This window comes from Triticum aestivum, chromosome 6D, assembly GCF_018294505.1.
Source record: "Triticum aestivum cultivar Chinese Spring chromosome 6D, IWGSC CS RefSeq v2.1, whole genome shotgun sequence".
Lineage (NCBI taxonomy): Eukaryota > Viridiplantae > Streptophyta > Magnoliopsida > Poales > Poaceae > Triticum > Triticum aestivum.
This window is the reverse complement of record NC_057811.1, coordinates 311,192,670-311,208,754: the sequence shown is the minus strand read 5'-3', so window position 1 is coordinate 311,208,754 and position 16,085 is coordinate 311,192,670. Positions and strand designations below refer to the sequence as shown.

The following is a 16,085-nucleotide window of genomic DNA, read 5'->3' as shown; positions in this document are numbered from 1 at the left end:
ATGTACCCCCGGTCTCTGCATCTGGACGATGCATGGAGCCATATTATTAATTATTCACAAAGACCATACAAGGTGGTACATCAATAAGCCTGAAGCCACCATCTTGGCAACGCTGTTGCTACTCCTATCCCCTTGATGAAGGTGTGCCGAATATCTGGGCCTAATACCAAACAGACATCACACCAAAGCCTAACATCTAAAGCCGGGTGTCTCATCCAAACCACTACCTGGAATGGGTCCCATTCCGGTCTGGCACACTCCCAGTGAGCACCGCACGCTGCAAGGGCCGTCACCTCCATCTTCCATCGGTCCATCCTCAGAGCAGAACTGATGCACCGACCTTGCCAGGCCTCTCTGCCATCAACGCCACCATGACGCCAGACAACTTCCTCCTCCTGCGCGAGTCCATCTCCGCGCATCAGACGCCGAGTCTCCACTGCGCCATGCCGCCGAGACCCACCGTCGACGATACGGTTGATGCCACACCGCTCCACCTACATGCCATCTCGCGTCGACTCCGAACTATCAGCAACTCCACCACCCTGAGCAGTCCCCGACCGACGCCTTCAGGAAGGAACACGACACCAAAGTGCCATTGTTGCCCAAACGGAGGAACAGAGGCTTTCGCCTGCGCTCATGGCAGAGGTGGGGGGCGTATGATCCACACCGAAGCCTCGAGGAAGGGAATCGGCGCCGAGGGCGTCGACTTTGGTGCGGCCGCCACGCCGGCCTGGAGTTTCCCCCGGATCCTTGCCCACCCGCCAGATCCGTCCAGGCAGTATTGGCGTCGACTGTAGTCGCTACCGTAGCCAGCACGAACCGGAGTAGATCGAGTCGGAGACGACGCCTCCCATGGAACTCCGGTCGGCCATCGAGGAGCCGCCGTAGCGCCGCCGCCTCCACGTCGCCCATGCAGCCGTCGAAGGCCCCCCATCTGCACCCGCACCACGCACCACCGATCGAGGCCACCGCCCCGATATGGTTCCATCAAACTTAATACTTCTATGTAAAATTAAAGTTATTGATCACTTTATGTGCTCTTTCCTGCTTCGGATATAATCAATAACCTCCTTGTATTGGGATCATATGACACTGAAACCTGATATTTATGAATGACAAGGCAACTTCTCAGATCTAATAAATCGTACTTACAAAATATTCTGAATACTATATTTTGAGACAGAGTTTTGTCTTCGCGGGTTAACTGCTTCTTGTATTTCACTATCAGGACATTTGTTTGGGGGAGTATCCTGGAGTTAAGGATGCCTGGATGGAAGTAGTGGCTTCACAAAGGCAGTCATTATTGTCCGTTGACATTTCTTGCTCTGAAGTTACTGATAGTGGCTTAAATTTTCTTAGTGATTGCTCAAACATGCAAAGCTTGTCATGTAATTACTGTGAACATGTCTCAGAACATGGCCTTGGAGTTTTGTCAGGTCAGTGACACACTACTTACTGAGTTACTCTTACCTAAATGTCTTAGTATTAGATGGGTTTGAGTATGAGCTTGTAGCTGTTACAAACGCTGCAAGCCTAATGAATTATATCCGATTAGGTGTGGAATTGGTTGTTAGATGAAGTTAAACTCCCTTAATGTTGATAAGCCTAAGCTTTCACTTCAAATGGAGAATAATATTCTAACTTTCCGCCAATTAAGTTTTTATTTATTTTGCTATATATTGGATTTGCAGGTTTCTCAAACTTGACATCTTTAAGTTTCAAGAGAAGTGACGGTGTTACTGCTAAAGGAATGAGTGTGTTTGCAAATTTAGTTAATTTGGTAAATCTTGACCTCGAGCGATGCCTGAAGATTCATGGTGGCCTTGTTCATATGAAAGGTATCACCCTTCTGAACATCACATTAATTTACTTACTGCTATAGGTACCTAAAATTTTAAATGCGACCCTTTTGTTTTGGAATGTCATGATGGCATTTGACACCACACTATTCTTGCCCTGTCTTAAATTTGACAACCTTTTGAGTTGTTGATATTGGTATTTGAGAAGCAATTACTGTTTTCAGGCCTGAGAAAGCTGGAGTCACTTAATATGAGATATTGTAACTACATTACGGATTCAGATATCAAGTATTTATCAGGTAACAGAATAGTCTATTTATTTCCTTTGATATTCTCTGCTTTGGTATATCATATGCCGTCTGTCAGACTTAGACCCGTTCTCTGAATAGGAAGGAAGTTTTTAATGAATCTATACCACATATCCCATCCCTGAAAATTTGACAAACACTTCTCTTTTGCAGATCTCACAAATTTGAAGGAACTGCAATTGTCTTCTTGTAGAATTACAGACCTGGGTATTTCTTATCTTACAGGTAAACATGGCTATAACCTGCCACTTTCCTATTTAGAACTTGGTGCTTTAATTTTGAATGTTGGAATGATCTAAGGATCATTGTTTGGTGTTCTATGGGTCAATGCATGATCTGTATTTAACTGCTTGACTTTGATCTGATCCAAAGCTTATGTGTTTACAATTTTATCTGTTTTTTGTAGGCTTGTCCAAGTTAACACACCTAAATTTGGAGAGCTGTCCAGTGACCGCTGCTTGCTTGGAAGCTATCTCAGGTCCTGCAACTTTCCGCAACTTTCCTAATAATGGCTTGTACCTTGATCCACCAGGCTTGAATGCTTCAATTGCTTAGATTTTTCGTCATTTAGTTTGTTAACTAGTAAAATATTTCTTATATTTTTTGGCATTTCATACTATTTTACATTCACGTAAAACATGCTTTACGAGGCTGCTTATTACAGCAAGTAACCGCACAACACCTTATTCATGAGAAGTTTAACAGTTTGATATTGCACAATCCTTTTTTTCTCCCTCGTTGAAGGTCACTGGTAAGTTCAGTTTACTCGAAAACTTAGTAATAGACTCAATAAAAATTGAAAAGAGTAGTCTGATTCTGCTGATTGAAGGATGATTTGGTCCATCTATAGCTGTAGGGGTGGCGAACATAATTCTTTTCCTCCTTGCAAGCCTTTTTGGACTTTAAATTTTAATTAACCACCTTAACTTACCAAGAAATAATGTTCTTCCAAACAGCTCCTAACCGTATCTCATATGTTCTGTTCATTATACGTAAGGTCTCCTGATAGTGCAGAGTTAAATCACTTTGTTTGGTATTTAGCTACCTGGGTTGTTCCAGTGTGGGTGGTTTAAGAAAAAATGTTTTTGTTTTTGAAAAAAATATATTTATTATTTCGAAATTCTGATGTTTAAGTCAAGTGGAACAGATAACAATATCTTTATTCCACCTAAAATGGAGATTGGGGTCAGTGTCCTTAACAGCCTTAGCCAGCCCTATTGTGGAAAACAAGTGCGTTACTTGTTCGGATAGACCAGCCAGTTTCCAGTGGTTTATGAACTTTGGCACTTGTCTTGCATTGGTCACTGATTTATGCGAGTCATATATGATTCATGTTCTTGTGTTTTACAGCTGTCTTGTAAGGGCTGTGTATATCTTGTTATGCAGAGGCTGGTAAACTCTTTATGGATGTATAGCTCGATATGTTGTTAAGAGTCAATTAAATCTCCTGCCTCCTTTGGTTCATAGGATAGGAATATGAAAATCATAGGAAGTGAGATAACATGCATCTCAAATCCTACAGAGAAAGAGATGACATTTGATGCATAGGATAGGAATTTTTCCATTGAGTCTAGGCCAATGTTTTTTTCCCTTTGAAATGTGAAGGATTGATTCCTATCCTACATAGGAATAGGAATCCATTCCTACAAACCAAAGGGCTCCAAAGAAATTTTTCCTACAAAGTTCCTATCCTTTACAATTCCTACAATATTCCTATGAACCAAAGAAGGCCTTATCGGGAAAAATTAGTACTAGTATTGTTTTTAGCTGTAAGATGAAACCAGAATTGCTACAAATTATGCAAGGCAATTACATTTTCATCTTAAAGACATTAAAGTGTAAAAATATAACCTTATGCATCATTTGCTTCTGTAGGATTGGCTTCACTGATGTTGTTGAATTTGAATCGGTGTGGCATATATGATGAAGGCTGTGAAAGCTTTGAAGGTAAATGCTGTGTTCTTACTACTATGATGTAGAAATGCAGTTTCACAATAAGCAAGCATATGTGTTAACGAAAACGGTTATGAAACTTTTGTTTGGTCTGGCAGTTTCAAAACATTATCATGTAGCCTCTTTTGGAAATGCTTCTGGTTTTGGATGCATAAATAGTTTAGGTCCTTGAAAATTTCACAGTGCATGTGAGCCCGTGTGAGTTTTCTCACATGTAAGTTCCAACATACACATACATTGTTAAATGTCCTTTGAATCTGCCATTTGTGTGCTACACAAAGAGGACTCAGGTTCTCCTCTCCTCTGCTTTGTTGAATGTCTACCATAACTGTTAAATCGAGAAGGTTTTCTGAATACACCTCGCTTAGTTAGCACTTGATATGTATTGTCATGATAACTAAATAGCACTCTGCAAATTTGTATTGTACTGTTGTCTTATTCATTAAAATGCTGCTGCTTTGCAGATCTTAAAAAATTGAAGGTCTTAAATTTGGGCTTTAACCATATTACAGATGCATGTTTGGTGCATCTGAAAGGTATGACTATGTTGTTTAATATTTCTCATATTCTTCAGTTTTTTATGTTCACATATAGAATGTGTAAGTATTGGAGTCACATCTTGGTAGAACCAGGGGTCCTACCGGACCTGCTCCGGAGGTTGTAGGGGAAGGATGGAACGGGGCGAGGTGACGAGCGGGCGCGCCGGCGGCTGGGCGCCGGCGCGTAGGAGGGAGATGGCGGCGGCGGCTAGGGTTGGAGGCGGCTAGGGTTCAGGAGCCGGGCAATAGGGATAATAATATTCTTATTGCTTGATCTCAAAAGTGTTTTACATCTAGTATTTATAACCTCAATACGAATAGCCTAAGATAACTTGTGGGCCAAGCCCCTAACTACTGCCTGGTGGGCCTCCTCCGGTTATAAGCTAAACCGGTCATAACATCTCTCCCCGCCCGCGCAAACAGCTCGTCCTCGAGCTGGAAGTCTGGGTAGTGTTGGCGGAAGTCGTCACGCTGCTCCCAAGTAGCCTCTTCCGCTGGAAGTCCCGCCCACTGGATCAAGACGAACCACACTCCACGACGGAGCTGCGCCTGCAACACCTTCTCCGGTTCCGGAAGAAGGCGTCCATCAAAGGTCGGAGGAAGCGCGGAAGGGCCTGCAGGAGGCTCCCCACGGAAAGGCTTGAGCAGCCCCACATGGAAGACGTCGTGGATGCGAGCACCGGCGAAGGGCCCGGCGTAGCGAGGCCCGAGCTTGCGCTTCGCGCGCTGGTCCAGTGACTGCGTAGAGCGGTGGAGAAGACGCAGCCACACCCAATCACCCACCGCGAACTCCGCCTCGCGATGGTGGCCGTCATAGTAATGCTTGGCCAGCTGCTGGGCCTGAAGGAGACGCTGACGGACCTCCGCAAGCATCTCGTCACGGGTGCGGATAAGGTCACCCGCTGCCTCTGTCCGAGCCGTCGCCGGGTCCACCGGCAAGATAGGCGGGGGCGGTCGACCGTAGACCACCTCAAATGGCGTAGCACGCAGGGCGGAGTGATAGGAGGTGTTGTAGCAGTACTCCGCCCAAGCGAGCCAATCCACCCAGGCCCGAGGTCGATCACCTGTAACACAGCGCAAATACATGGCAATCACCTTGTTAACCACCTTGGATTGGCCGTCCGTCTGAGGGTGGAAGGCCGTGCTCAGGCGGAGCTTGACGCCCGCCATCCTGAAGAGGTCGCGCCAGACATGGCCCGTGAACACCGGGTCCTAGTCGCTGACGATCGAAGAGGGGAAACCGTGAAGACGGACGATGTCGTCGAAGAAGGCACGGGCCACAGACGCGGCGGTATACGGATGCCCCAGCGCGATGAAGTGAGCATACTTGGAGAAGCGGTCGACCACCGTGAGAATGACTGATTTGCCGCCCACCTTGGGGAGGCCCTCGATGAAGTCCATGGATATATCTGCCCAGACCTAAGATGGCACCTCCAAGGGCTGAAGCAGACCAGCCGGCCGTAATGTCTCCATCTTGTTGCGCTGGCACGTCATACAAGACCGAACCCAGTCACGGACCAGGGCTCGATCACCAGGAATGTAGAAGTCGGCGCGGAGGCGATGGAGGGTTTTCTGCACACCCTCATGGCTAGCCGAGTGGGCTAGCAGCAACACCTGGTGACGGAGATCATCATGCGCCGGTACGAAGACCGGCGCCCATGGAGGAGCAGGCCGTCGGTGAAGCGCCAAGGCTCCTCCAAGTCGCCGGCCACCAGCTGCTGCTGAAGAAGGACGGCGGCGGCGGCGGTCGCCGTCGCCCGGCGGATGTCGTCGAAGAGTCCGAAGGTCGGCCCAGAGCGGATGCACAGCGCCACCCCCTCGGAGTCGCCGACGGTGGAGTCGAGGTCGGCGTCGCGGCGAGACAAGGCGTCGGCCACGGTATTAAGGCGACCCAGGCGATACTCGACGAAGAAGTCGAAGCCGAAAAGCTTGCTGATCCACTGATGCTGCGGCACGGTCGAGAGCCTCTGGTCTAGCAAGAACTTGAGACTGTAGTGGTCCGTGCGAATGCGGAAAGACCAACCCCACAAATAGGGCCGCCAATGGCGTACGGCCTGTACCAAGCCAATGAGCTCCCGCTCGTATGCCGCGAGCTTAAGATGGCGCGGAGCGAAGGGCCGGCTGAAGAAGGCGAGAGGGCCATCGCCCTGATGAAGCACGGCGCCGAACCCTGCACCCGAGGCGTCACAGTCCACCACGAATGGGCGGTCAAAGTCCGGCATCTGAAGAACGGGTCCCGTCGTGAGGGCCCCCTTGAGGGCCTCGAGTGCCGCCGTCGCCTCGTCGTCCCAGGCGAAGGCGTCGCGACGCAGCAAACGCGTGAGGGGCGACGCGATAAGGCCGAACTCCCGGATAAACTTCCGGTAGTAGCCCGCGAGGCCGAGAAAACCGCGAAGAGCCCGCGGTGAGTGCGGCGTCGGCCAGGTAGCGACGGGTGCCACCTTGTCGGCATCCATAGCAACCCCGTCAGCTGAAATGACGTGGTCGAGGTAGGCGACTGACGGCGTCTCGAACGAGCACTTCGAGCGCTTAAGATGAAGATGATGCGCTCGAATCTCGTTGAAGACGATGGCGACGTGCTGGAGGTGCTCCGCCCACGAGGCGCTGTAGATAAGAATGTCATCAAAGAAAACGAGCACAAACCGACATAAGTAGGGACGGAGGACGTCGTTCATCAGGGCCTGGAAGGTTGCCGGCGCGTTGGCGCAGCCAAAGGGCATCACCAAGAACTCGAAGTGGCCGTGGTGAGTCCGGAACGCCGTCTTGGCGATGTCGTCCGGGTGCATGCGCACCTGGTGGTACCCCGACCGGAGATCGAGCTTGGTGAAGAAGCGCGCCCCATGGAGCTCGTCCAGTAGCTCATCGACCACCGGGATAGGAAACTTATCCTTGAGTGTGAGCGCATAAAGGGCGCGGTAGTCGATGCAGAAGCGCCACGTGGCGTCCGACTTGCGGACGAGGAGGACCGGTGCGGTGAAGGGCGACGTGGAGATCCGAATGATGCCCGCGGCGAGCATGAGTGCACACTGCCGCTCCAACTCGTCCTTCTGCAGCTGCGGATAGCGGTAAGGACGAACCGCCACCGGTGCGGAGCCCGGCAGGAGATGAATACGGTGATCATACACCCGGGCAGGTGTGGCTCGTCGAAGAGGTCGTTGTGCTGCTGCAGGAGGTGATCCAGGAGGGGATGCTCGGCCTCAGAGGTGGCCGCAGCCAGCTGGAGCTGCGGCGTCGCCGGTGCGGCGCCCCCAATGCCGTCCCACCGGATGCGGCGGCCCAGTCGCCAGAAGGTCATCGTCAGAGCGTCGAAGTTCCAAAGGATGGGACCTAGGGTCCGAAGGAAGTCGACGCCAAGGATGAAGTCGAAGCAGCCCAAGTCGATGCCCGCACATGTGATAGAGAAGTGTTCGTTGCCGATGGTGATGGGGACGTCCCGGGCGAGTCCATGACACCGGAGACGATCGCCGTTGGCCACCGTGACCCGAAGTTGCTCCCCGCCCGTCGGCTGAAGTGCTAAGCGCCGCATGGTAGCCTCGGACAGGAAGTTATGGGTGGAGCCTGTGTCCACCAAGGCCACCAAGCGCTCGCCGTGGATCATCACCGGCAACAGCATGGTCCGCTCGTCGCGGATGCCCGCGAGCGCGTGGAGAGAGACCACGAGGGCCGTCGCCGGGGGGTCCGGTCTCAGCAACCGCTGGGGGCGGCAGTGCGTCGGCCCCGTCGGGCGAGGCGTCCTCCTTGATGTAGTCGACCGTCTCCAAGTAGAAGAGGCGCGGGCAGACATGGCTCGGCGTATAGGGCTCATCGCAGTTAAAGCAGAGGCCCTAGCGCCGCCGCTCCATCTGCTCCGCCGGAGAGAGACGACGGAAGGGTCGCGTCGTGGCTGGTGTAGTAGTCGCGGAAGCGGCCGGAGGTGGCCGGCCTCCTCGAGCCGGGGCGGCCGGTAGCATGGCCTGGGCGCGAGCCTCGAAGGCGCGGGCGTAATACATGGTCGTCTGGAGATCCTGAGGGCCGCGAAGCGCCACGTCCATGCGGATGTGATCCGGAAGGCCACCGACAAAGAGGTCGGCCCGCTGCTGCGCCGTCACACCTGACGCATGGCATGCCAGGGCCTGGAAACGGTCGGCGAAGTCCTGCACCGTGGAGGTGAAGGGAAGGCGGGCGAGCTCCGCCAGTCGGCTCCCGCGCACCGGAGGCCCAAAGCGAAGGAGGCAAAGCTCGCGGAAGCGCTCCCAAGGGGGCATGGCGCCCTCGTCCTGCTCGAGGGCGTAATACCAGGTCTGTGCCGCGCCGCGGAGATGGTACGAGGCGAGCCAGGTCCGCTCCGAGGCAAGGGTGCGCTGCCCGTGAAAGAACTGGTCGCACTGGTTGAGCCAGTTGAGGGGGGTCCTCCGTGCCGTCATAGGTGGCGAAGTCGATCTTGGCGAACCGCGGCGGTGTCTGGGTCGGAGCGCCGTGTCGAGAGGGCTCGGATGTGCGGAGCAGCGAGGCAGGTGGCGCCTGGTCGGAGTACTCCGGGTAGGGACCCGCGGAGCCGGATGGCCCGCCGAACTGCGGAAACGGGGTCGGTTGCTCCGGAGCCGTGGTGTAGACCGGCGAAGGCGAAGACCCAGCCGCCCAAGCTGGTAGTGGCGACGGGGATGGCGGAAACCGGACTTGGTGTATTGGAAGGCCGGCCGGCGAGGGTGCCCCCGAGCTGGGCAGGGGCGGCGCCGGTGGGTGCAGCGGCAGCGGCGGGGCTGGACAGGGCCGGCGGGTGCCGGGGACGGTGGCGGCTGCAGGTGCCAGAGGGCCGCCGTCGATGGCGGCGGCGGCAGATGCCACAGGCCCGCGGCGGCTGGTGGTGGCCTGCTGGGGTTCCCCGCCTAGAACGGCAACAGCGGGGGCCCGCCGCCTGCGGGTGCGCCCGGGAACGGCCACGGCGCTGGGTGGCCGTAGGTGGCGATCGGTGCAGCCGGCGGGGGGCCGTATGCTCCTGCCATGTACTGATGGTACTGGTTCATGTGGAGACCTTGGACGGCCGTCACGAGCTGCTGCAGCGTGCTGGTCATCGGTTCCGACGTGAAGACAGCGGCTGGTGGCGGCGCGGAGGTGACTGGGGCTGGCGGCGTGGGGGAGCCCGCGGTCGTGACCTGATCCGACAACATGGGGGCCCCGGCGGAGGTCATCGGGGCGGTGGCCAGCGGAGCGGTCGTCATCGGGGCGGTGGTGCCGCCGGGCAGCATTGGCGTGGAGGATGATGACGACATGATCGCAACCTTGTCTCTAGATACCAAATTGGTAGAACCAGGGGTCCTACCGGACCTGCTCCGGAGGTTGTAGGGGAAGGATGGAGCGGGGCGAGGTGACGAGCGGGCGCGCCAGCGGCTGGGCGCCGTCGCGTAGGAGGGAGATGGCGGCGGCGGCTAGGGTTCCGGCTCCTCTGGGAGCCGGGCAATAGGGATAATAATATTCTTATTGCTTGATCTCAAAAGTGTTTTACATCTAGTATTTATAACCTCAATACGAATAGCCTAAGATAACTTGTGGGCCAAGCCCCTAACTACTGCCCGGTGGGCCTCCTTCGGTTATAAGCTAAACCGGTCATAACACATCTGCTGGTTTATCTACACAACACTTCTAGCTTGATTTTGCACCCTGATATCACCTTATTAGATATCCAATCGTGCTTCTTTCTTGCAACGGCTGAAGTACGTGTGTTTGGAAGGAGAAATGGGCTTGGTGCCATTAATGGTTATCTTATAATGAATTAATGATGAACATGCCTGGAAACACTTGATATTGTTTATAAAACATGAAATTGACAAGTTGTTGGTGGTTGGTTTGAAGCTGAAATGTTGGAGATATTTGTCCATTAATAAGCGCAATATACTATTGTACTTCATATATGTCTCTAAATTAAATGTGCATCACAAACTGCAAAGACAAGATAAAAAGCAACGCATGGGATTCCCTTGTACATTGGCCATCATGGTAGTCGCTGTAGACTGATGGCCGCACTTCTTCTAGTTTTGGTGCCTGAAGAAATACATCAAAGCTAGACAATCATTTTTGAGTTGCACGGCTTTTATGCGGTATATAAACCTAGCTGTGCATTTTTCTTCTTCTAGGATTAATCAATTTGGAGTCCTTGAACCTGGATTCATGCAAGATCGGAGATGAAGGTCTATTACATCTGAAGGGTGGGTTATTTTCTTACCAGTCTTGAGGCTTAGCATATATGAGCAAACTGGAGGTTTAGCATTTACGAAGTACCGTTCTATTATTTATTTTTGTTCGTGGTCTTCAGTAGGTGTTTGATCTCAAAATTGGGTTGTATCTAGTAAGTTGATTTAGTAATTTGTTTATTCCTTGTGATTCCCCAAATATTAGTGCAGAACTAGCATCAGTCATATGCTGTTGACTGCACTTTATTAAGCTAAATTGTTTGTTGGCTTGTAACTGTGGCTGTTTTAGAGTATCACTTGATTGTAATCATTGGTAATATTGTTCTCTTTTATGCTCACGAGATTCTGTCCCTGTGTTAATGTAGGCCTTGTGTTATTGACAAGCTTGGAGCTTTCTGACACTGCAATTGGAAGCAATGGGCTCCGGCATCTTTCTGGTTTGTCTTTGCTTTCGATATTGATCTTTTCAGTTTTCATTTCTTATAGCAGTTAAGTGCTATTCTATTCATATCGTAAAACATTGGATAAAAGTTGCATTCAGATATAATGAATATGGCAAGCATTCGTGTAGTAAAACCAGCTCCCGCGTCGTCCCCGCTAGGGCGACATGGGCGGCGCCCTAAACCCAGCCGCCGGGGGCGCACACTCCCTCCTCCCCTCCCTCCGCCGCCGCCGGGGGACGCCGCCGGGTTAAGCCCGGGGGCCGACGGCGGTGGCAGAGGACACCGCCTCTCTCCCGCGTCTCTGGGGTTGTGCGGGGCCCTTAATCGTGTGGAGGTGCGCCTGATCCGATCTTTGCGGCACGATGGCAATGGCTGCGGTGTGGCGGCGTGGTGGTCGGCCCTGCCTCAGACGTGGGCTGTGGGCGTGGCGGCCGGGCCTGTTCGGGCGGCGGCGGCGCTCTATCTGCCTTTGGATCGGCCGCGGCAGCGTGGAGGGCCTGGTGGACGCGTCAGCGACACCTCGTCATATCTGCTCTGGCCGATGCAGCCGGCGGTGGTGGTCATCTCTTCCGTCAGAGGTGGTCGGCCTGCGGTTGGGTGGTCGTATCTCGAGATTCGTCATCTACTCCCGGCTGAGAGTCGGGGAGGCATAGTTGCCAGTGAAAACCGAGCCGATGGCGGCGCTCTGCGTCGTTCCCTGGATGAAGGCATCGTCGTGTAACTAATGTCGACCCACTCGTGCTGTTCCGGGGGAAACCCTAGGATTTGGTCTTCCAGATCGGACGATGGCGGCACTGCAGTGTTGTTTCTCTCTTGGGAGCATCGTTTGTGGAGCAGCGCTGGAAGACTGAGGCGGGAGGTGGAGCGGCTTTGTCTTGCACGGAGCTTCGGTGGAGATGTCAAGTCATGCCTGGCCGACAGGTGCTATGCTGTGGCATGCCTGTTCGGTAGGTGCTACACACGACAGATCTTCCGGAGACTTCAAGTTGTGTCGGCTGGTGGTACTTGGTGGCATGGTGCTGAGGTGTGTACCGGCGGCGACCGCGACATGCTCAGCAGTTCGTGCGCAGGGAGGTGGCGCCGTTGGGCACTATGGTGGTGTCGACGGGTGGCCGGACTGGCAAGGATGACGCGGATCTCCTCCTGAAGATGGGTCAGCGGTACGATGATCATGACGGCTTCTAAAACGTGTGCATGTGGTGTACGCTTTAGGCTTGCTGCACTGGCTGTAGGTTCCGATACGTTATGTGGATGTGGATCGGACGACACCGGTTTTAGATATGGGGAGTGAGAGCACTCCACATTATCGAGCTTGTAGGTATGGGTGGTGGCTTCGGGTGGCTTGATGTATGTTCTTGTCAGACTTTTGTTGAATAATTAATAAAGATGGCTGAATGCGTCGATTGATGCAGAGGCCAGGGTCTTAACCTCCTTTTCTAAAAAAAGTAAAACCAGCATACTAATGGATAATATTGACTCTGTGCATCTTATGATGCAGAGGCAGGGAGAATTACCGATATGCTAATTTTAGTTTTTGTGCACCTTATCATCGTTTTCTAGTGCATTTTTATTCATCTTTCTGCCATATTATATCAATGCAATTCAGCGGTTACTTTTATTCTGAACACGCTTCAAAACACGTGCCGTTTTGTATTAGAAGAAGAATGCCAAGATGGTGAAAAAGTCGGTCACTTGATAATATGATGTTTCCGGCACTAGTTATTTTTCGTTGAGAGAAGTTAAGACTCAGAATGCACATCTTCACCTATTCTCATTGCTCTTGAATAGATATCATCTCAAACACCTTATCAAGATGTGCTCTAGTTACAGACTGACTGTACATGGTCGTGTATTGTTTCCTCGCTTAAGGAAATTATAATACTTGGTTGTCACCAGGACTTGTTGAATAAGAAGTTATCTGCAGTTGTTTTGTTCCCTCCTGTTTGGCTATTGTACAGGCACGGGAGACATCCTAATCACAAAGCTGTTCCATTTTGCAGATCTTCGGAATTTGTACAGCATAAATCTCTCATTTACATTGGTCACAGACACCGGCATGAAGAAGATTTCCACATTGAATTCACTGAAGTCAGTTAATCTTGACAATCGCCTGATAACTGATGTTGGCTTAGCAGCACTCATAGGTATATATCACATGATGCAGTTGGCACATAATCCTTTGTTAACTCATTGAATTAAAATAGTACTAATGCTCAATAGTGATGCGAGACTGTTAGTTGCCAGTTGCTGGGGCAGTTCTGTTTTTCACTATGGCATGATTGTTGTGGTTTTCACTGTTGTCTCGTATGGACCTCGTGTGCCATATGTGTTCTTTTTTTGTGCTTGATATTTCATATTAGCGAGCATGGTGGTTACCTCGAATAAGATTTGTGATACAAAGAATAGCATAATTTTGCAGCATGCACTTAATCTGGTCGTGATTCTTTGTTTCATCATTACTTGATATATACAGAGGTTTGATCCCTGGAGATAATACAGGTCTTACTGGGTTGACTCACCTTGACCTTTTTGGAGCTCGGGTGACTGACCATGGGACAAGCTTCTTGAGATGTAAGAGCACACCTCCACGATCATTTTCACATTGTTGTATTGGTTACGCTAGCCTACATACATTTGTTGCACCACTTGTATGAACACTTGTCTGTCTGCTACTCTGCTGTACCTAGCTAATAGTTGAGGTTATATCAGAAACATAGAGCCAGTTACTTCTCTTGGATCTTGCTTTTAAGGATTGCACCACCCAATTCTAAGACCATTTAGCAGAAATACCATTCGAAATTACTCCCTCCGTTCCTAAAAATAAGTCATTTTACTAAAAATAAGTCATTTTAGAGATTCTAATATGGACTATATACGGAGCAAAATGAGTGAACCTACACTCTAAAATACGTCTATATACATCTGTATGTATTCCATATAGAAATCTCTAAAAGGACTTATATTTAGGAACGGAGGAAGTATAACTTTCTCCACTTGAGTGCGCGACCTCACCCTCTTCTCCCTGGCATGATTTATGCTGCATCAGATTTCAAGAATCTCGAGTCCCTTGAGGTATGCGGTGGGTCAATCACTGATGCTGGAGTGAAGAATATCAAGGACCTCAAAGCTCTGACGCTCCTCAACCTTTCGCAAAATGGCAAGCTGACAGACAAAACCCTGGAGCTGATTTCTGGTACTATTTCGTCCTCCCTGTCAACATGGTATCTTCTTGTACGTGCTCATGTCTGACGGATCTGGTTTTTACAGGCTTGACCGCTTTGATCTGCTTGAATGTCTCCAACTCCCGGGTGTCCAACACCGGTCTCCGTCACCTGAAGGCGCTGCAGAACTTGCGCTCGCTGACGCTGGATTCGTGCAGGGTGACAGCGAACGAGATGAAGAAGCTCAGGGTGACAGCGCTCCCCAATCTGATAAGTGTTCGGCCTGAGTAGTCTCCATGGCGCCCAGTACCTCCTGTACGGCAAACCGCCTATCCCGCCCTCATCATGGACGTGAGTGAGCGGCTGATCGGGCCCCAAGACCATGGTTCCGCAGGCCCGTGCCATAGTTTTTTTTTCCTGTTATTTACGCAGGTTTTCTCTCTACTGTAAGTTCTTCGTTTGAAGCGACGAAAAACCACGACTGCTATCCTATTTCTTCTTTTGTTCCATGCCGAACCACGGGCAGGAACAAAATTGTAAATATCACGCTTCCTCGCCATGTGGGGTTGTAAGCCCCGAGCCGCTCCCGCGAGCGTCCTCGGGGGAAACCCTAGCGCGCCGCCCCTCGTCCTCCCTCGTCGATCTCTCCCCCCGCCGCCACCGCACAGCGCCGCCGGGCAAAGACCGACCGGCGTTGGTGGCGGCGGGGATCTTGCCCCTCTCCTCGCGGTTGGCGTCCAGCGCGAGACGGCGCTGGGCTGGGCGGGGCCCAGCGGCGCGGCGGAGGGCGTGCTGGGTGGCGGCGGTGCAGCTGCGGCTTGAGGCCCCTCCAACGTGCGGCGGCTGCGGCTTCTCTGGAGGCGGCGCGAGTTATCCCGGCGGCGGCTTGGCGGCGTGGGCGCGGCGGAGCTCTGGCGATGACTCGGCGGCGGGCTGGAAGGCTAGGCACCGTCCAGTGGTGCTGCCTCCGCGGCGGTTGCGGCTTGGGGCCCTTGACCCCGATCCGATCTGGATCTGGTGGTGCCTGGGTCTAGGCCATGGCGGCTGGCGAGGCATGGGAATCGTCGGGGCTTGTCGGCCTCTAGGCACCATGGGGGTGCTGGAGACGACGCGTGCCCGGCGTGGTGACGCTGGTAGACGTGGTGGTCATCTTCATCCCGAGATGGCCGGCCAGAGGCTTGGTGATCGGATCTCGAGATCCATCATCTTGTCCCGGCTGCGAGTAGGGGAGACATGGTTGCCGGTGAAAACCGAGCCGACGGCAGGCGATGGCGGCGTTCTCGCCGTTACCTTGATGGAGGCATCGTCGTGTAACTACTGTCGACCCACTCGTGTTGCTCCGGGGGAAACCCTAGGATCTGGTGTTCCAGATCGGACGATGGCGGCACTGCGGCGTCGTTTCTCTCTTGGGAGCATCGTTTGCGGAGCAGCGCTGGATGTCAGAGGCAGGAGGTGGAGCGGCTTCGTCTTGCATGGAGCTTCGGTGGTGATGTCAAGTCATGCCTGACCGACAGGTGCTACGCTTTGTCATGCCTGGTCGGCAGGTGCTACGCACGACAGATCTTCCAAGGACTTCAAGCTGTGTCGGCTGGTGGTACCTGGCAGCATGGCGCTGAGGTGTATCAGTGGCGACCGCGACGTGCTCAGCTGTTTGCGCGCAGGGAGGAGGTGCCGTTTGGCGCCGTGGTGGCGTCGACGATAGCTAGACCGAGTAA

General features: G+C 52.3%; 1 protein-coding gene across 5 annotated transcripts in view; it reads left to right on the top strand.

Moving 5' to 3' along the window:
* LOC123144813 (F-box/LRR-repeat protein 14) overlaps positions 1-14,911 on the top strand; it is a 16,790-nt gene extending 1,879 nt beyond the window's left edge. For 4 of the 5 annotated variants that reach the window (XM_044564052.1, XM_044564051.1, XM_044564055.1 and 1 more), the window contains exons 4-16: positions 1,229-1,436; positions 1,692-1,838; positions 2,024-2,098; positions 2,261-2,332; positions 2,514-2,585; positions 3,983-4,054; positions 4,525-4,596; positions 10,710-10,781; positions 11,132-11,203; positions 13,210-13,353; positions 13,709-13,780; positions 14,256-14,402; positions 14,477-14,911. In XM_044564052.1, the coding sequence (XP_044419987.1) occupies positions 1,229-1,436; positions 1,692-1,838; positions 2,024-2,098; positions 2,261-2,332; positions 2,514-2,585; positions 3,983-4,054; positions 4,525-4,596; positions 10,710-10,781; positions 11,132-11,203; positions 13,210-13,353; positions 13,709-13,780; positions 14,256-14,402; positions 14,477-14,661 (1,410 nt within the window). In that variant the 3' untranslated portion in view covers positions 14,662-14,911. The remainder of the gene's footprint in view (positions 1-1,228; positions 1,437-1,691; positions 1,839-2,023; positions 2,099-2,260; positions 2,333-2,513; positions 2,586-3,982; positions 4,055-4,524; positions 4,597-10,709; positions 10,782-11,131; positions 11,204-13,209; positions 13,354-13,708; positions 13,781-14,255; positions 14,403-14,476) is intronic. The other variant, XM_044564056.1, reaches the window with a different exon arrangement.
* Positions 14,912-16,085: the final 1,174 nt, after the last annotated feature.